The 21130-nt window shown below is 43.9% G+C and overlaps 1 protein-coding gene across 1 annotated transcript; it reads left to right on the forward strand.

Annotated features, from left to right (window-relative positions):
- The first annotated feature begins 309 nt into the window (after positions 1-309).
- On the forward strand, positions 310-4460 carry HINT1 (histidine triad nucleotide binding protein 1). The gene is made up of 3 exons (XM_054178224.1): positions 310-479; positions 3239-3343; positions 4102-4460. Exons 1-3 carry the CDS (start codon positions 369-371, stop codon positions 4264-4266), a joined length of 381 nt encoding a protein of 126 aa, XP_054034199.1. The 5' UTR covers positions 310-368; the 3' UTR covers positions 4267-4460.
- The last annotated feature ends 16670 nt before the right edge of the window (positions 4461-21130 follow it).

Consider the following 21130-nt stretch of genomic DNA (forward strand, 5'->3'; position numbering starts at 1 on the left):
AATGTCTGCAACAACGTCTTGGACTAATGCTACTATTCGCAGCACGGTTCGCTGCACGTTATTCCCTCCTTCTCTCAAAATCCAACCATTTCCTTGAGATCTCTCTCTCCTCACCCCCCCCCACTCCCCTCTTCCGCCAACAGCTGCCCTTCCTCAAATCCCTCCGCATCTCCCTGAGCCCAACCATTCAGGGTCATCGAGGACGAGCCAACCGAGTGCGGGGACACGCAGAAGAGACGGGAGACGCTACCAATCGCGAGGCGGGCAGCACTTCCCCCATCTGTGCACCCAATGAGCGCCACGGGGGGTGTGGCTGCGCAGGGAAGCGCGGAGCCTTGTGCGACGTGCGCCGCGCGGGGACGGCCGCCATGGCTGACGAGATCAGTAAGGCGCAAGCCGCTCGTCCCGGCGGCGATACCATCTTCGGAAAGATCATCCGCAAGGAGATCCCTGCCAATATCATCTATGAGGACGAGCAGGTGCGGGCGGTGCGCGGCCGACGCCCGCTTGCAGCCGCCCGAGTCGGGGGTGCCTCCATTGAGGCGCTTGGGAACGCGGCGGGGCGGGCGGGGCGGACGGACGGACGGAGTCTTTCCGCACTCTCCTGCAGTGTCCCGAAAGCATCCGGCTCTTTGGTTGTGCAGCGCGGCTCGGCGGCTGCCTGGGCGGATGCAGATGCTGCTAGGCCCACCCTAGTCCCGCTGTGTCACCGGCCTGCATGTGGAGCAGTCTACATGCACTGGCCCAACGCACCCGGTGGCGGCTGCCGGCTTTCGCCGTGTCGCAGCCCTAATGCGTTGCAGGCATTGTAGACTTTACTGCAGGCGGGGGTTCTTGCACCTGATGTGGGGGAATACTTAGGAGAACCTTAGATTTATCACCCGAAGAGTCTCCTTGTAGGTTCTGGGCGTACCTATCTAAACCGTGCACTATGATTAGCTGCACTTGCGCGTTAGAAGTGAAGGTCTTTCTGCGCCTCTTACTAGCGTTGTAGAGATCATACGTACCTTACAGGCTTTGACTATAAGTCTCAGAGGGGGATTAGTAAGGGATTGTGGAGAATTACAGCTCTATACGGAATTCTGGAACTGGGCATCCTGCGGACTGCAAAAATAGTTTTCTGTTTCTGTGTCGAGATGGGACTGTTAGCATTAAGTGGTGCTAGTGAAACAGGACATGCTAGGAGTTACGTGAAATAGTTACCCTAAGGAAAAAATGCCTCTGTAACTTCTCAGATGTAAACTAAACTAGTATTCAGTATAAGCCTTTTTTGTTTGTGTTATTTTTCTTCTTTTGCAATTGTTGAAAATATCAGGGGCTTTTGCTTTTGAAATCGGGGATTGTCTGCACTATACAACACAGACCCCCTAAAGATGCTGTTTGCCTGATTTGTCCGCTTAAAAATTATTCATAGCTTGGAACAATGTTTTCTTAATGGTTACAGAAGTGTTAACAGCTGCCATCTGTTCTCAAGAATATTGGAAATTTTCATTGCTGTTCCAAAAATGATGGTTCCAAAAATGATGCTCTGCCTTTATGTGGGGGTGCGCAGACTCTCTTTGCACAGGTCAAAACTACATGAAAATTTCCCTGTCTGTAATGGCTTACAACAGTGTAATGTGAGCGCTGCACTTGGTTGAGAATCAAGACATTGAGTGACTTGAGAACATGTGACCTACGCTGACTACTATTACTGCAGCATATTTTCTGGAACCACACAGATGTGGAACTACTTTCGCATTTTAGATGACTGTAGTAGATGATGTTTAATTAATTTTGTTAACGCTGAAGGTTTTTATAAAAATGGCTGGAAATGTTACAATAAGAAATATTAGGGAGGACATTAATGATTAATTGGCATGGAGAGAAGAGGACATACTAAAAAGTACAAAGTCTCTGTGGAATTATGCTTTATCACTTGTTTCATTTGAACCTAAACTTGCTGAAACAGAAGTTGGTACACTTGTGGACTTTTGATTGTGCTTCCGTTTGATACCGCTTCTGCTCTGTCCTACAGAAAATTGTCTTCTCCTCATAAGATTCTTTGACTCAGTTTGGCTGTTTGTATTCTGCCTCTATGTGGACTACGTAGAATAGAAAAACTGCTTACAAAATTATTAAAGCTAAAATTTATTAGGTGCGAATTAGTTTTATTCACCATTCTTACTACGCTTCTCTGGGAGAAGTAAGCATTTCACCAAAGATTTAAAACTGGGCATTGTCTTATTTAAGACACCTTAAAATCGGACAGACTGAAGGTATGCAAGATAAGGTGTTAGCGTAAATGAAGTTTGGGCTTTTCACCACCTCTGCTCTTGGCCATGGCTCCTTTCAGGAAAATTAAAAAAGAGTATAGTTGCCTGGAAATATTACTTTATTGATTCACAAGTAACTGGAATGTGTTTTGCTGTTAGATGTGATAGGCAAGTCAGAGATGTCCTTTAGTTAGTAGTGGCAGAGTGCCTACTTGGAGTAGGCCTCTGCAGGTTGTTATGGTTCAGTGGTTGGCTGTTGGCACAGAGGCCTGGGTTCCTTTTTCTTCGCTCTCTTTTATTTCTTTTTATCTATTACAAATTCCTGATTTGAGATTTATTTTTTGTGGTTAGCTGCTGCATTCAGTTACTTACTGGTAATAATTTTCATATTTACATAAAATTAGTTGAGAAGCTCTTAGTATGTGGTGGTTCTTATTTCAGATTTTAGGCCTTTCCCTCAATTTGAGAATGTTTGAAGTGGAGCACGCCTTAATACATTATTTTGAAATACATTTTTTCTGAAGTAATTCGTGCTATTGAGAACAGAAGTGTGCTGTTTTTCACCAAGGCAGTGTTCAAACTTAACTACAAGATGATGATGATTAGCAGCTGTTTGGCATTTGCTTTATTAAGTGAAATAAACATAAATGTACTGTCTATAGGTAGGCATGCCATCAGCTTTGTTAGTTCTTATGTTTATGTGGAAATAGTTATTAACCTAACTTTTAATTTGCTGAGAAGACAGTCTTTTAAATAATACTTAACAGAATAATTATTTTTTTCATGCCAGCAGGTCTTGGTAAAGATATATTTTCTGCTTAGAAACTGGATGAAATTGATTAATCCTGAAAAAATACTAAGTGTTTGTATTTGGGGTATCTGATAATCTATTTAAGTATGTATTTAGTGGGGCATATTGATTTACATAAAACCTTACCTTTCTCTGAAGCAAATTACATTTTAACTGTTTGCTTTTCCTCCAGTGCCTTGCGTTTCATGATATTTCACCCCAAGCTCCAACACATTTCCTAGTGATTCCTAAGAAGCCAATTGTCAGGTTATCTGAAGCAGAAGATTCTGATGAATCTGTAAGTACTCTAGAAGCTTTCTCTACAGCAAACTATACCTCTAATCACTTAATAATTTGCCAGACTCCTCCTCTTCCTCTTGACATTTCTAAGAGGCAAAGCAATTTTCCAATGTGATAACCCTTTTCCCTCTAGCTTAGGGTGGGAGTTAAATTAAGGTTTTCCAATAGGGCTGGTGATGTAAAGCAGAGTGCATCTCTGGGTCTATATTTACAGGGCAAAATGCATTGTTATTTTGTTATTTTATGGTTTACAGACAGTAGTACTTCCATTAAGGGCTTGGAGTTTTATGTCTGGTCAGAGATGAAGGAAAAGCTAGTAGTGGTGTTGAATGCTTAATTTATAACTATAAACATAAAAGATTTTGTAAACCATTAGATGATAAGAGAAAGTTTCTTTTCCATCAGAGTTTATATATGCTGCCTGGGGAAGTAACAAGGGCTTTAATGAGGAGATAAAATTAGTTTCTGATTCTTTTATGATGTGTTGCTGTCCAGCTTGAGAAGAATCCATAGCTTATTTTCCCCCCTATATTATGTATAGTTGATGTTCATAGCTGTTTTTGGAAAGTGTCATTTGGCAGTAACTTGAAGAGTGTTGGTTGAATTTTAAGAATTAGCTTGCTGACTTACCTGAAGGGTTCTCTGTTCTCATGCCTTCTCTTCATGCACTTTCCCCTTTTTATGTTTTCTGTGTTGGTTTTTGTTCCTTTTTATTTTCTTTCCTTTTTTTTTCTTTTTCTTTTTTTTTCCTTCCAGCTTCTTGGGCATTTAATGATTGTTGGCAAGAAGTGTGCTGCTAACCTGGGCCTGACCAATGGATTCCGGATGGTTGTCAATGAAGGGCCTGAGGGTGGGCAGTCTGTCTATCATGTACATCTCCATGTTCTGGGTGGTCGTCAGTTGGGCTGGCCTCCTGGCTAAGATTTTTTGACCACCAGAGTTAACTGCATGCATATAGACTAACCACCACATTGATTTAAAATGTTGTCCATCAATCTAGCCACTGTTAATGTACTTTTTTTTTAATGTGTGTCTCAAAGGGTAATAAATGTTCTGAACAACATCCGCACAATAAAGATATAGCATGTGGGAATTGTCTTTGTCTGCTGTGCCTTATTGATGGAAGCAATTGTGAAGTTATAATGGTGTTCTCCAGAGCTTGTATATAGTATCACAGTATCAGTCATGGTTGGAAGGGACCACAAGGATCATCTAGTCCCAACCCCACTGCCATGGGCAGGGACACCCCACACTAGATCAGGCTGGATGAGGCTCTGGCCAGCCTGATCTTAAACACCTCCAGGCCTCAACCACCTCCCTGGACAACCCGTTCCAGGGCTTCACCACTCTCATGGTGAAGAGCTTCCTCCTCATGTCCAGCCTGAATCTCCCCACCTCTAGCTTCATTCCATTCCCCCTAGTCCTATCACTACCTGATATCCTGAGAAGGCCCTCCCCAGCCTTCTTGTAGGCCCCCTTCAGATACTGGAAGGCCACAATAAGGTCACCTCAGAGCCTTCTCTTCTCCAGACTGAACAGCCCCAACTCCTTCAGTCTGTCCTCATAGGAGAGGTGCTTCAGCCCTCTGATCATCCTCGTGACCCTTCTCTGGACACATTCCAGCATGTCCATATCCCTCTTGTAATATGGGCTCCAGAACTAGATGCAGTACTCCAGGTGGGGTCTCATCAGAGCTGAGTAGAGGGGGAGAATCACCTCCCTTGACCTGCTGGCCACACTTCTCTTGATGCATCCCAGGATCTGAGTGGCTTTCCGGGCTACAAGTGCACATTGAGAGCTTATGTTGAGCCTCTCGTCCGCCAGCACCCCCAAGTCTCTCTCCTCAGGGCTGCTTTCCAGCCAGTCACTGCCCAGCCTGTATTTGTGCCTGGGATTGCCTCGGCCCAGATGCAGGACTCTGCACTTGGGCTTGTGCCCACCTATCCAGCCAGTCAAGGTCCCTCTGGATGGCATCCCTTCCCTCCAGCATGTCTGCTGCACCACATAGCTTGCTGTCATCAGCAAACTTGTTGAGGGTGCACTCAATGCCACTGTCCGTGTCACCAACCAAGATGTTTAACAAGACTGGTCCCAGGACTGATCCCTGAGGGACTCTGCTTGTCACTGACCTCCACTAGGACATGGACCCATTGACAGCCACTCTTGGGGTGTGGCCATCAAGCCAGTTCTTTATCCATCTAGAGGTCCACCCATCAAACCCATGTTTCACTAGTTTGGAGACCAGGATGTGGTGCGGGACAGTGTCGAAGGCTTTGCTCAGGTCCAGGTAAATGACATCAGTTGCTTGCCCCTCATCTATTAATGTTGTAATATGTTTCAGTCTGCTGTTAACAAACTTCTGTAGATAGTGATTTGCAGAGGCATTTGAGACCTTGAAGGTACAACTGGTTAGCAGGTTTTCATGTCTTTTGGGAAGGAAACTTCAAGCTTTTTGAATGTGGAATATAAGTATTCATAAAACCAGTGTAGGCTGCTGCTAAAACTTTTAAAAGTGAAATTCCAAACATGCTGGGCAAGGGTACAGTACACTGTATTTGAAACAGCTGCTGTTAGCAGCTGTTTTGTAAGGCCCCATCTTACTGATGAGAACTAAAACAATAGGCTTAATGGCAGTTGTGATTATTCCATCACACACTGGTGTTTACTTCTAGATTGTGAATTTGATGGAATTGAGGACTTGAAACTACTGAACTACTGCAGGGCTTTGTAAGATGCTCATCTTGGCACATAAGCAACATGATGTATTATGTATACATTTTAAATTCCATGGTTTTTTGTAAAGGCTTTATCCTTCATTGAATAGTAGTTTCTTTGTGTTGCTACATGTTGTTGTTCACACAGCACTGTCATCACATCTCCTGAAGCTAGGGCTGCAGATATGTGTGACAGTGTCAATAATAAAGCAACTATTTTTTTCTGTTAAAAAGTCCAAGGTAGCCTATGATGGGAGGTATTTGGAAGCTTTAGCGCTTATGATAAACTGGAGTATTTATGATCATGAAAAATATGAGTATGCAAGGTGGACAGGTGAGAGTTAAAATTTAAGCTTTTTATCTGAATAAAAATCTTAAGTTTGGTGCAGGCATTTGAATTCACTCAACTTGGAAAATACTCAGTACTGTTGAAGGTTCTGAATCAAGACTTTTTACCATAGGACATTGTAATAGTATAGATGTTTTAAGCACCCAGAGCAATGCTTTCAGGACAAGATGTAAGCAGGTGAAGATGTTTTTTACATGATACAGTAAAGTCATACAGTCTATCAGAAGGCACGTGTGTCACATCACAATTGGTCATTTTCTACTGGCATGTGTGTAATTAAGGCATACAATAGGTCAAAATAGCAAAACAGTATTTTAACACATCCAACCAAATTCTGCCCAGTTTCTCTCCTTCAGTTACATGGTGTTCACATTACCCTCAGAGTCAAAACATAGCTTTCTCTAATTCGAGCAAAGGCAAATCTTCCCTATAGTCTTCCAAAGCTATCGGAAAATAACCTCTTCCCGCAGGACATGACTTCAACTGGAAACCAGATGGCTGGTCTATAGTTGACTTAGGAATAAAAGATGTTCCTGCAGTGGTAGCCTGACAGCTGTTCTCCTGGGTGTTCTGCACAGAAGTGAAGGAGAAAACTACTCATCTCAGGTAGAGCATCCCTGAGCACACAGTTGAATGTGTATCACAGGAATGAAGTATGACTAGCAGACACAGCTGGGCTACAGTAAAAGTTTATGGCTGGAAAACTACCTATTGAAACAAGTGTATGAAAGGCACTTAAGGATATTAAGATTAATCTATCCAAATGTGGGAAAGGACACGTGTGTACTACCTTCACTTTTCTAATTTCTGTTCTATGTGTGTGCACCACCACTGGTGTTTGCAAGTTAAAGCACCACTGTTGAAGTTACTGTATCACTGCTGAGTCCTGTGAGAGGAACCAGGTAAAGCTTTTGTTGCTTTACTTGCAATCTGACTTGGACCTGTACATGTTTCAGGAAGGTAAGAATTCCAAGTGTGGGCAAACCATGGAACTGTTGTAAGGGTAGCCATGGGGAAGCTTGCTAACCAGTTCATTGGTTTCAGGTGAGTGTGGTCTGCACTATCTTGAAAACTGATCCTCAAATGATGAGTAATGAATTTAGGACACTGCTCAGACAGTGGTGAACCCCATATGGGAAAAATACAATTGAAGGAAAAACTTCTATTTTTCTTTAATTTGTGGCTGTTACAAGGCACTGAACCTTCAGGAAATGGGAGAGCTAAATATTGGTTGCCTTCCTACCTGTTGGTTTGTTTCTACAAGGTAGGCTTCAACCTCCCTCCCATCAGTTTCCTTCTGACTGAGTTGCAGTCTTGTTACATCTGTGGCTATATAATCAGCTCTGGTTCAAGTACTCTGTCCTAAAATTTCTGAGGCTTGTTACTAAACGAGATACCTTAACTGCTTTACATGGAGACAGATACAGTAAACTTGCATCTTAAGATACTAAAAAAAATACAGAAGATGGACATGGTAAGCTGGGCCTATGCTACGTAGCCCTTCAGCTTTACATTACTGGTAGACTGAGACAGCCACTGAAAGTGTCAACTTCTTCAAGTAATCAAATGCATCTAGATGACAAAAGCCTGTAAGCAACCCTGGCATTTGAACTTTAGTTAGTCATCATAGGAAGGTGGAAATTGTGTACCTGAGGTAGATAGAAGCAGATGTACGGTGTGAAATTGAGTTGCTGTGATTGTGTCTGCTTAACTGAGTGACTGAGCTAGGCTATTACAGAACAGAATAGAATAGAATAGAATAAACCAGGTTGGAAGAGACCTTCCAGATCATCGCATCCAACCTATCATCCAACACCACCTAATCAATAAAACCATGGCACCAAGCACCCTATCAAGTCTCCTCCTGAACACCTCCAATGATGGTGACTCCACCATCTCCCTGGGCAGCCTGTTCCAATGGGCAATCACTCTCTCTGTGTAGAACTTCTTCCTAACCTCCAGCCTAAACCTCCCCTGGAACAGCTTGAGACTGTGTCCTCTTGTTCTGCTACTGGCTGCCTGGGAGAAGAGACCAACCTCTGCCTGTCTACAACCTCCCTTAAGGTAGTTGCAGAGAGCAATAAGGTCACCCCTGAGTCTCCTCCAGGCTGAGCAACCCCAGCTCCCTCAGCCTCTCCTCATAGGGCTTGTGTTCCAAGCCCCTCACTAACTTTGTTGCCCTTCTCTGAACACGCTCCAGCAAGTCAACATCCTTCCTAAACCGAGGGGCCCAGAACTGGACACAGGACTCAAGGTGTGGCCTAACCAGTGCTGTGTACAGGGGCAGAATGATCTCCCTGCTCCTGCTGGTCTCACTTCCTGATGCAGGCCAGGATGCCATTGGCCCTCTTGGCCACCTGGGCACACTGCAGGCTCATGTTCAGCCTACCATCAACCAGTACCCCCATGTCCCTCTCTGCCTGGCCGCTCTCCAGTCACCCTGACCCCAGCCTGTAGCACTGCATGGGGTTGTTGTGGCCAATGTGTAGAACCTGGCACTTGGATGTGTTAAATCTCATGCCCTTGGACTCTGCCCATCTGTCCAGCCTGTTGAGGTCCCTCTGCAGAGCCTCTCTACCCTCCAGCAGATCAACTCCTGCCCCCAGCTTGGTGTTGTCTGCAAATTTACTGATGATGGACTCAATGACCCTCCAGCAGATCAACTCCTGCCCCCAGCTTGGTGTTGTCTGCAAATTTACTGATGATGGACTCAATGCCCTCATCCAGATCATCAATAAAGATGTTAAAGAGCATGGGGCCCAGCACTGATTCTTGGGGCACACCACTAATGACTGGCTGCCAGCTGGATGTGGCACCATTCACCACCACTCTCTGGGCTCAGCCCTCCAGCCAGTTCCTAACCCAACGCAGTGTGCTCCCATCCAAGCCATGGGCTGACAGCTTGGCCAGGAGTATGCTGTGGGGGACAGTGTCAAAGGCCTTGCTGAAATCCAGGTAGGCTACATCCACAGCCTTCCCCACATGCTCCAGGTGGGTCACCTGATCATAGGAGGAGATCAGGTTGGTCAGACAGGACCTGCGCTTCCTAAATCCATGCTGGTGGGCCTGATCCCTTGGCCATTCTGTAAGTGCTGTGTGATTGCATTATGTCTTCTGAGTTATGACAAAGATGTTCCTGCTTTTCAGAGGAGCTGTGTAGCAGGGGGTTGTGTTTGGAAGTATAAGGGAGAATTTTTAAGAAGTAACATGACTTTTATAAATTTAGGAAGACTGTATTATTGCTATATATTTTAGTGGTCTGTGGTGGAATTTGTCTCACAGATAATGGCACCGTTACTGCTTCAGATCAAATGGGTATTAGGTAATCACTGAAAAAGAGCTTGGTGTGGAAAGCTACTTGTAGTTAAAGCTTATGGCTCAGGTGTTTATTCCATTTTAAAATATTTAAAAGACTAATCAACAGATGTATAATTCAGAATTTGAATCTGCATTTTGAATCTGAACTGTTCTCTGAATTTGGCTGCACTATGGGAGCAGTATTAGGCTCTTCTTGAATGAACTGAATGATGCAGGCCAGGCCAGACCAAACACACTACAGCCACATATACATAGAATACATAGAATACATAGAATAAACCAGGTTGGAAGAGACCTTCAAGATCATCGCGTCCAACCCATCAACCAATCCAACACCGCCCAAGCAACTAACCCACGGCACCAAGTACCCCGTCAAGTCTTCTCCTAAAAACCTCCAGTGATGGCGACTCCACCACCTCCCCAGGCAGCCCATTCCAATGTGCAATCACTCTTTCTGTATAGAACTTTTTTCTAACATCCAGCCTGAATCTCCCCTGGTGCAGCCTGAGACTGTGTCCTCTATATATAGTCATTTGGTCTGTGTGTCCAAACTAAGGTGTGACAAAAGAACCAACTGGGGTGGAGGGTGTCCTGCCTGCCTATGGCTTGTATTTTATTTCAAGCTCTCAAGGGCCCTGGAGTTCTGTTCTCTTGCAAAACAGCAACAATTCTGTCAGTTCGTTCATAAAATGTATATACTTCTCCCCTCTTTTTCAAGACTAACCAGTCTTCAAATACTGTTTCACATAAGCAGGGAGGTATGATCAGTGTTTGAGGCAACTTGCACCAGAACAAGAGGACACAGTCTCATGCTGCACCAGGGGAGTTTTAAGCTGGATGTCAGGAAGAAGTTCTTCACTGAAAGAGTGAAAAGCCATTGGAATGGGCTGCCCAGGGAGCTGGTGGAGTCACCATCACTGGAGGTGTTTAGGAAGAGACTGGATGGGGAGCTTGGTGCCATGGTTTAGTTGATTAGATAGTGTTGGATGATAGGTTGGACTTGATGATCTCAAAGGTCTTTTCCAACCTGGTTAAGTCTATTCTATTCTATTCCCTTTCCAATGTTGAAATGTAGCTATAAGATCTCCCCGGAGCCTTCTCTTCTCCAGACTGAACAGTCCCAACTCTTTGAGCCTGTCTTCACAGGAGAGGTGCTCCAGCCTCTGATCATCTTTGTGGCCCTCCTCTGGACCTACTCCAGCAGATCCATGTCCTTGTACTGTGGGCTCCAGAGCTGTCAACAATACACCATGTGAAGTCTCATGAGAGCAGATAGAGTGGCATAATCACCTCTTTTAATCTGCTGGTCATGTTTTTAACATTTTTTTAATTATTTGTTTTGTTTTGTTTTGTTTTGTTTAATAAAATACAATTTAAAAATCCTTCCACACTTTTACTTCCTTTAGTGAAGTTTGACCATCCTCTTGATGCTTTGTCAGGGGTGTTGGCAGGGCCAATCCAAGGACCTCACTAAGCCATCTAATCAGTAGTAAGAGGTGGTGTTTGCAAATGGCAGTGAGCTTGTGATCCACATTTACTGGGACTGCCTCATTCACGGGCAAGAATTGCAATCCCTGATCCCCATCACAAATGGAGTTCTGGGTGGCTGAATGCCATTTGTCCCTCTAAGAAGTTGGATGCTGACTGCTTAGGGGGTGTGTAACTAGTTAGCATGCCAGTGTCTCGTTTGTTACTGTAATTAACCAGACAAATTGCTCCACTAGGAATGACCACCAACCATGGAATCATGAAAGAGCTCTCAATGTGTTAATCCTGTCTGTGTCAGGGCCAGGTGAGGTGAGGTTTCCAGTGTTCTTTCCCATGAAAGGTGTCTTCTGCTTTCACATGTGGCACTGGGAACTTGAGTATTCCAGTGCTGTTTTCTCTGGGTCCTTTGCTCAGTATTCAGGTGTAGAAATCTGGTGGTGAAGTTGCAAAGCTCTGGAGAGTGTTTACTCCTCTCTAATTTGTGTCTTTGGTAGGAGACTGTCTCTGGTAATGGAGTGCCAGTCAAGGGAGGCTCATCCATCTGACTATAACATTTCTGTTAGGGGGGTTCCAATAAACTGGTGACAAAACTAACATCACAGTACTTAACATAGTTCTTCCTTTTGTTCACAGGAACACATTCAATGAATTGCTTGTTATTGATAGTGTTAATTCTTTTTGCTTTACAACAATTTCTGCAAAAGGATATAACTTGGTTTAATTTTTAGTCCAAAATCTATACCACAAATTGGATCTGTATCTCAATTTAGTGATAGGACTTGGTTTTATGCTTGACAGAATTAATCAGCAGGTTGCTGTCTTTGTTTGTAGTTAGATCCCCCTCGTTTAATTCTTAATACTGTCACTTTTTTATTGTTTAACATATCAACAATGTCCATAAAATTGCTTCCACTTTTGTTCATAGTAGAGAAAACAACATGCATTTGCATTTCCAGCTGTGACATAAGCACATTTGAATTTTGAATCAAAAGATGTGAAATAAGTGGGAGGCATGGTACAGTTCAGTTTTGACTCTGAGACACCTCTCTTGATTGTATCTCAGTCTCCTGGAGACTCTGGTTATCATTAAGCCGTAAGAGAATGTAATTTTATCTTCATGGCCAAACATTGTGCATCATGGCTGTCATTCAGTGGTTAGGATACTTATTTATATCCAGTGAAGCTTAGCTTAGTGAATTGTGGAAAACACTCTCATCTTAGTTTCAGAAGATATGCTGACCATTGCGTGCAGGTCAGGCTGATGTGATTATTTTGCAGAGAAAGCTGGCAATGAGAGGGTAGAGTATGTTCTCATGCTTCAAACTCAAGTCCTCTGTCCCATAGTAAAGGCATATGGGATGTGCTGTGCTGGCTACTTTAAATGAAAAATCCAGGATGCAAGGGTAGACATTTCATAATAATCCAAATTTCCCTTTAGATAACTTTTCTTAAGAGAAGGGAAAAAAGAGTTCTGACTGTGTTTTATAAGTGTCCTGATCTTGCTGGGAGGTGTGTGTGTGTTTGTATGTCTGTGTTGTGTGCATAAGGGATGCTGTAAGCAGGGTTACCACACACGTGCGGGAAGCCATGGAGCTTTCTGGAGTTTGGGTAAAACAAATTGGAGTTGATTGGGTTAAACAAATTGATTATTTGTGCATTTAAACACTTGCAGGACTAGGGTGTTGTTATTTCTGGGATTTTTGAGCATGGATGAACTATCTATCTGTGTCATGTTTAGCATCTTCAGAGCTGAATGGGTGGATATATGTTAGAGAAACTGTCTGTGTAGTTAGAAGAATGTGCTATCTATTGTGGAGAAATAATTATTTGAGAACCTGTTTGAGACCTTCACATGGTGTGGCAATGCATCCAAAACCCCTCCCCAAGCCCATGGAGTCAGGGAAGGGGGTGAACATCAGGAAGTGTGGGAAGAGGGGTAAGGAGGAAGGCACCTACCCGCTTTCAAGGCTGTGTCAGCTGACACCTGGGCCCATCCCCCCAAGTCACTTGTCTGGGCAGAGCCCTGGGCCAGCGCAATACAGAACCTGATAATGGTCAGTTTCTTGCCCTTTTTTGGGCATGTGGAACATGACTTGTGACATTTGTGACAATGGACATTTGGCCCATGAGCTGATATAAAATGGGTTTGCTAGAGAGCACTGAAGGCTCTTCCTGGGATTTCCTCCCCTGATACATGTAGTCCAGAAGGATTCCTTGAGAAACAGAGACACTAGGAGGACTATCCACAACCAGAACCAGGGTTGTGAGTATATTTGGCACCTGCCTGAGTCTCTGGGGAATACCTTCTTTTATGGGTAGGGGCAATATACTGCTCCTGGGTTCTATAATTTTCCAAATACTGATCTTCAACCATTTGTACCTGTTCCTGTACTCTGGAGAGGTTGTGCAACCAAGCAGCGAACCTGTAAATAATATTTTATAAATTTGTATATAATTTATGTGGGTGGCAGGATTTCTAAATTAATAAAATAAATTACATTTTTTCTATTTTCTGCCTGCATCCCTTTATCCATAACACATAGGTATATCTACCTTTGGAGCACATTTTCTCCAGTATATTAAGAAAGTGTTTTCCTGAGGTCATTCCATGTATTACTCAGCAAAAGAGAACATGTGTAGCATTTCAGCTTCTTGAATCAGCATGTAGAGGAGATCACATGGGAGTCATCTATGGAGTGTAAAGAGCGCCAAGACAACTTACTGATCGTCAATTATAGCTTCCTTCAGGGAACTGTGTGTTGTAAAGTTCATGGTCTGAGGGGATGTGGCAGGAGATTTGCATGTCTGAACGGGGAGCTCTGACTGAACTCAATTGCAGAAGTTGCTTGTACATACGTGGAAGTGAGTATGAGGTACATAAAAGAAAGAGATGTTTCTTAGGTGGAGTAGAAGAGCCAAGCTCAGCTGATACTGAAATTTTATTGGATGAGAAGGGCAAGTAGAAGGGCTGTAAGAGCTGGCTAAGCAGCAAGAATGGAATAAGGAACACTTATACCTGCCGAATGTGGTGGGCACAATGATAAAGGAAGTAGAAAAGGCTGAGTTACTCAACAGCTCTTTGCTGGCAAGTTTTGCTCTCAGGTCTAGATCAGTGTGCTTAGAAGCCAAGTTTGGGCCATGATAAAAAGAAGATTGTGTTAGGGACTTGTTAAGCAATCTAGACATACACTTCAAAGTTATTGGGACTGAGTGGGACATATTCAGTGCTGGTGAGGGAACTAGTCAATATCATTGTGAAGCCTCTCTCTGTGATGTTAAAAAAAAGACATGATGACTGTGTGAAAAAGAAAAACATCACACCTATCCTGAAGAAATATAAAATGGATTTGGGGAACTTCAAGGTAGGCAGCCTAACTGAAGTGCCTCAGAAGATGGAAGCCATTTCCAGGCACATCAGGAGAAGGTGGTCAGGAGTAGCAAGCACAGGTATACTTGGACAAAGTTGTACCTGACCAACCTGACTATCTTGTACAGTGATGTGATTAGCACTGTGGGTGTGGGGTGAGCAAAACTTCTGACTTCCTCTTTGAAGTGGAGAAACATGCACTGGATTGACAGATTACCAGGTGAGTGGAAAACTGACTGAACCATTGGGCTCAAAGAGTAGGAGCTGAGATCTTGGTTGGTTAAGCATGCCATTCTTCAGAGATTTATATTAGGGTTGCTAACATTTAATGTCTTCATTAGTCACTTGAAAAATGGGTTAAAGTATACCTTTAAGGAGTTCATAGATGTTACCAAATTAAGGAGGGGAATGAATGGTAAACTGGAAGTCAGGGCTGATATTCAGAGGCATAGCAATAGGTTGGAGAAGCAGACTGATGGGGACCTTTTGAAATTCAACAGTCAGGTGCAGAGTCCTATACTTGAAAAGGACTGCTCTCATGCAACAGGTGCAGTGAAGGCAGACTGGGTAGAAGCTGCCTTGTGAAGCAGCTGGGAATTTTGTTGAAGTTGAATAAATATCAGCAGTGTGCCCTGCAGTATTAGCAGCATCTCAGCTGAAGGAATTCATTCATTCCCTCAGTTCAGCACTTGAATTGGTGTCTGGAGTGCTGTATGCAGTTTTGAGCTCACCAGTGCAAGGAAGACTCATAGATTCATAGAATAGCAAGTTGGAAGGAACCTTGAGGATCATCTAGTCCAACTTTTCAGGGTAAGAATGTAGTTTAAATGAGATGACCCAATAGCCTTTCAAGCAGTCTAATGTATCCACCACCTCCCTTGTGAGTTTATCCCAATGTTTAGTAGCGTGAAAGGTGGCATCCAGTCCAAATGTCCCCAGGAGCAACTTGTACTCATTACTTCTTGTCTTTATTATGTGACTCTTTGTAAAATGATGCAGACATACTGGAAAGAGTCTAGTGCACCACTGAGATTGGGGCTGGAGCCCTTAATTGCAGAGTCTAAGAAATGGTTGGTTTTGTCTTGAAGGAGTGTCTTGAGAGGGATTTTCTGCTTTCTGTTTTCAGCTGTGTAGTGGGCGGTCACAGAGAAGGCAGGTGCCTGACAATGCAGAGTGGAAGGGTGAGAAGCAATGGGCTGATGTTGCAGCAGGAGAAATTCTGAATAGAGATTAGGAAAAAATTGTTCACAGTGAGAAGGGTCAAATAATGCATCAAGTTTTTCAGTTTTCATGACTAGACAAGATCCAAAGCACTTAAGCAATGCACATCTGACCTGGCTCTCATCTGAGCAGGAAAGACAATCTCCAGAGGTCCCTTTCCAACATTGTTCTGTGTATATTTAATGTATATTTAATATTTTGTATATTTAATGTATATTTAATATTTTGGGTAGTGGTGTCTTCAAACACCCCTGTAACTTATTTACAAAGTATATTCACAGGTTCTATTATTCAGTTGTTCATGATACATTTCACATATGAAGACAGTTGAACAATTTAAGCACAGATCTAAGAATTTCCAATACAGCAATTCAAATTGGAAATAATGGTGCCACGATCTGTGGTTTTCCCACAAATGGGATTCTGTAGCAAATTAGATGGGTATTCATGACTTGCTCCTCTGTCCAGGATCTTCCCAGATGCTGTGATTACAATTCAAGCAGCCCTTGGCTCAGAGGGGACTAGGGGCCTCTCTCCTTTCATGCCCAGTTCACAGTCTGAAGCTCTCCCTTGGCTCATAGAGGACTAGGGGCCTCTCTCCTCTCATGCCCTGTTCATGGTCTGCAGCTTGACCTTGGCTCGGAGAGGGCTAGGGGGCATCTCTCTTGTGTGTTCCTTTGCCAGGCTGTAGTCTTTCCATAGATCTTCTGGGATTCAGTTCTCTTGGAGCTTTTCCCCTTTCTGTCTTGGTCCAGGTATAAAGCCCAGGTGTAACTGTTGCCTGTTAGGACTAGCTCTTCAGCTGCTACTCCAGCAGCATTTGGCTCTTGTTGCTGCCTGGGTGAGAACAAGGCAAGTTGCCTAGCTTCTTATTTGGTTTAAATAGTGTCCCAAGACAAATGTCCTTTGGTAAAAGAGAAACCTGATAACTGGACCTATAGTATGTGGCATACCCAAACATGGACAGAGGCACACACAGTTCATAGCTGTGTTACAAAGTTAATTACACATGCTGCATGTTTATCTGGACCATCTGGATCCCAAGAAGTGTCCAGGTTTGCACATTCACGGGTGCTTAAAAGGTTAATCACATGTGCTATACATTTGCCTGGACCATTTGGACCCCAGGAACTGACCAGGTTTTCATCTTTCCAGGTTCTTAGCCCCTGGGTTAGGGCATGTTTTGGGGTTTGACCCTTCAGGACAGGTTCCATTAGCAGCAGCATAAAAAATGTCAAAGAAGATTCAAAATGAAGTGATCAAAACAACAAGAAAGCCACAAGGCAAAAAGCACAAACCGCAGAACTAAACCAAAAAGCATGTAAGGGAGGAGTCAGTTGCATTTGAAATCCTGTAATTTTTGAAGTATAAATTTACAAGACTTTGTATGTTTGTATAGAATTTATGACATATCTCCTTTCTTTTCTTTCTTTCTTTTTTTTTTTTTTTTTCCCTGAGTGTGGGAGAAATGCCATGCTAGGCTGCTCGTTGTTAGCCACAATTAATCAGAAACCAGTGACTGGACGCTATTAATCAGGATGCAGAATGCAGTTCTTTTGAACCCCAAAGGAAAAGTCATGGAACAGAAGAGAATCAGAGCTGTTATGAATAGACTGAATTCACTGCCTTGAAAAATGCATGATTGTGTCTTGCTTTACAGGACACAAAAGGTAAGAAAAATATGGATGATGTCACCTGTCTGCTTTACATCCCTTGATGGACTGCAACTGTCTTGGGACGTTACTCAGCCACTCGTAATTGCTGTGGTCATGAAAAACATATTGGTACTCAGTAAAGGACATTCACATTGTAGGATGTCTTCTAAAATTGAAATAGCATATACTTAGTAAAGGTAAAATTAAGTGTCACATCCAGTTATGCGGAGTGAAATTACAGTGACTCTTTGTTACAAACTAGTGTACTCTTGTCAGTGGAAGGATCATGCCTTAAAACTGCACATGGATTTTCAGAGGAAAATTTCCACAATGCACTTCCTAGGCTAGGCCACGTGAGGGCAGCAGAGGATCACTCCTAAATCCAGATGGAGCCGTTTCAACGGCATCCTGGAGTTTCTTGGCTTTTCACTTCATTGTAACAAAATGTGCACGCTGATATCCAGAGCTGGAAACCCAAGTGATTCAACTTTAAGTGGCTTCTCTTCTGACGCACAATATCTATTGTTTGCAGTACAGCATGCATTTCTACAGCATGGTTGATGAAGATACCCTTTTGGACGCTTTTGTCTTTTAATTAGCTTGGTACAATCTTAACAGCTGCTGTTGGATAGTTCTGGAAAAAAATTCTTGTGGTTGTTCTTGTGCATTAGATGTTGGTGGGAATTTGTCATTTCACACACACTTGTGTTTACATGAACTCGATGTCTTCTGGTCATTTCCAAGAATTATCAATGCAAGTGTTACCAAAAGCGTAGTTAGTTTCATGTTTTGGAGGTGGAATGTGTAATGTAAAAGCTTTCCCTCACATGTAATAAGTTGCCAAAGCAGGCACATAAAATGGGTGGCTAGATAGAATTTTCCTGTAGAAATACTGCAATTGCTGTCTTGTTATTCAGACAGGTACTAGGTTATTGCAGTGTACTATATATCTAGGGCTGTATTCAGCATTTTCAGAGGGAAATAGTCATAAAAAAAAGTGTGAGTAATAACTAGATGTACACTAACAACCACTTAACTGTAGTATTTTTTTCTAACTGTATTTAAAAAATCTTTCAGAAATACTTTAGATTTATGCACAGTATTATAAAAAAATAGAATAGAATAGAATAGACCAGGTTGGAAGAGACATTCAAGATCATTGTGTACAACCCATCATCCAACACCACCTAATCAACTAAACCATGGCACCAAGCACCCCATCAAGTCTCATCCTAAACACCTCCAATGATGGTGACTCCACCACCTTACCCAGGCAGCCCATTCCAATGGGCAATCACTCTCTCTATGAAGAATTTCTTCCTAACATCCAGCCTAAACCTTCCCTGGTGTAGCCTGAGACTGTGGCCTCTTGTTCTGGTGCTGGTTGCCTGGGAGAAGAGACCAGCCCCTGCCTGGCTACAACCTCCCTTCAGGTAGTTGTAGAGAGCAATAAGGTCTCCCCTGAGCCTCCTCTTCTCCAGGCTAAGCAACCCCATCTCCCTCAGCCTCTCCTCATAAGGCTTGTGTTCCAAACCCCTCACCAACTTTGTTGCCCTTCTCTGGACACGCTCCAGCAACTCAACATCTCTCCTAAATTGAGGGGCCCAGAACTGGACAGAAGACTCAAGGTGTGGCCTAACCAGTGCAGTGTACAGGAGCAGAATGGCCTCCCTGCTCCTGCTGGCCACACTGTTCCTGATGCAGGCCAGGATGCCATTGGCCCTCTTGGCTGCCTAGGCACACTGCAGGCTCATGTTCAGCCTACCGTCAACCAGCACCCCCAGGTCCCTCTCTGCCTGGCCAATGTATAGAACCTGGCCCTTGGATGTGTTAAATCTCATGCCCTTGGACTCTGCCCATCTGTCCAGCCTGTCAAGGTCCCTCTGCAGAGCTCTTCTATCCTCTAACAGATCAACTCCTGCCCTCAGCTTGGTGTTGTCCTAAAATTTACTGATGATGGACTCAATGCCCTCATCCAGATCATCAATAAAGATGTTAAAGAGCATGGGGCCCAGCACTGATCCTTGGGGCACACCACTAGTGACTGGCTGCCAGCTGGATGTGGCACCATTCACCACCACTCTCTGGGCTTGGCCCTCCAGCCAGTTCCTAACACAGCACAGAGTGCTGCTGTCCAAGACACGAGCTGACAGCTTTGCCAGGAGTATGCTGTGGGGGACAGTGTCAAAGGCCTTGCTGAAGTCCAGGAAGACTACATCCACAGCCTTCCCCACATCCACCAGGCAGTCACCTGATCATAGAAGGAGATCAGGTTGGTGAGGCAGGACCTGCGCTTCCTAAATCCATGCTGGCTGGGCCTGATCCCTTGGTCATCCTGTAAGTGCTGTGTGATTGCACTCAAGATGACCTGTTTCATAATCTTGCCTGGCACTGAGGTCAGGCTGACAGGTCTGGAATTCCCTGGCTCCTCCTTCTGGCCCTTCTTGTGCATGGGCATCATGCTGGCCAGATTCCAGTCATCTGGGACCTCTCCAGTGAGCCAGGACTGTTGAAAAATGATGGAGAACAGCTTGGCCAGCTCATCTGCCAGCTCTCTCAGCACCCTAGGATGGATCCCATCCGGTCCCATGCAGTTGTGGGGATCCAAGCCGCTCAGCAGGTCTCTAACTACTTCCTCTTGGATCACAGGGGAACTATACTGCTCCTTGACTCCATCTGCCAGCTCAGAAGGCCAGACAATCTCTCCTGCTGTTAAAAGTTGAGGCAAAGAAGGTGTTAAGTACCTCTGCTTTTTCCTCATCTTTTGCTACCATGCTTCCATCTGTGTCCACTAAGGAGTGGAGGTTGTCCTTGCCTCTCCTCTTGCTATTAATATATTTGTAGAAGGATTTTTTTGCTGTCCTTCACAGAAGAGGCCATTCTAAGCTTTAAATGGGCTTTTGCCTCTCTATTTTTTTTCCCTACATGACCTAACAACATCTTTAAACATTCCATGGGTTACTTCACCTTTCTTCCAAAGATGATACACCCTCTTTTTTTCCTTAACTCATTCAGAAGCTCATTGCCCATCCAGGCTGGCCGTCTGCCCCGGCGGCTCATCTTCCGGCACACTGGCACAGCCTGTTCCTGCACCTTCAAGAATTCCTTCTTGAAGTAGGCCCAGCCCTCCTGGACCCCTTTGTTTTTAAGGTACCTTCAGTATTATTTCCTTGAGTAACCTGAAGTCTGCCCTCCAGAAGTCCAGAGTGGAGGTTTTGTTGCTGCCCCTCTTAGCTTGACTGCATATCCTTGATCTTTCGTTCTATGGCACCCAGTGCCTCCTGGATGTACAGGGCCACCCCTCCACCCCTTCTCCCTCTCCTGTCTCTCCTGAAGAGCCTGTAGCCATCAATTACAGTGCTCCAGTCATGTGACTCTTCCCACCATGTCTCTGTGATGGCAACTACATCATAACTTTCCTGCTGCAACAAGGCTTCCAGCTCCTCTTGTTTGTTGCCCATACTTTGTGCATTACTGTACATGCACTGCAGCTGGGCTGCTGGTTTCAGCCCTGAAAACCCCTACTGAACAATGCTGTCAGATACCTAATTTAGATCAGGCTTTTGCATATCATTCTTTAGATTAGGAGGTTTGTGTATTGATCAGTAGCAGCATGAATATATGAAGAGAGGGACTGAATGTTACATGTTCTTAATGGTATTTTGAATATTAC

Source organism: Dryobates pubescens, chromosome Z (assembly GCF_014839835.1).
Source record: "Dryobates pubescens isolate bDryPub1 chromosome Z, bDryPub1.pri, whole genome shotgun sequence".
Taxonomy (NCBI): Eukaryota; Metazoa; Chordata; class Aves; order Piciformes; family Picidae; genus Dryobates; species Dryobates pubescens.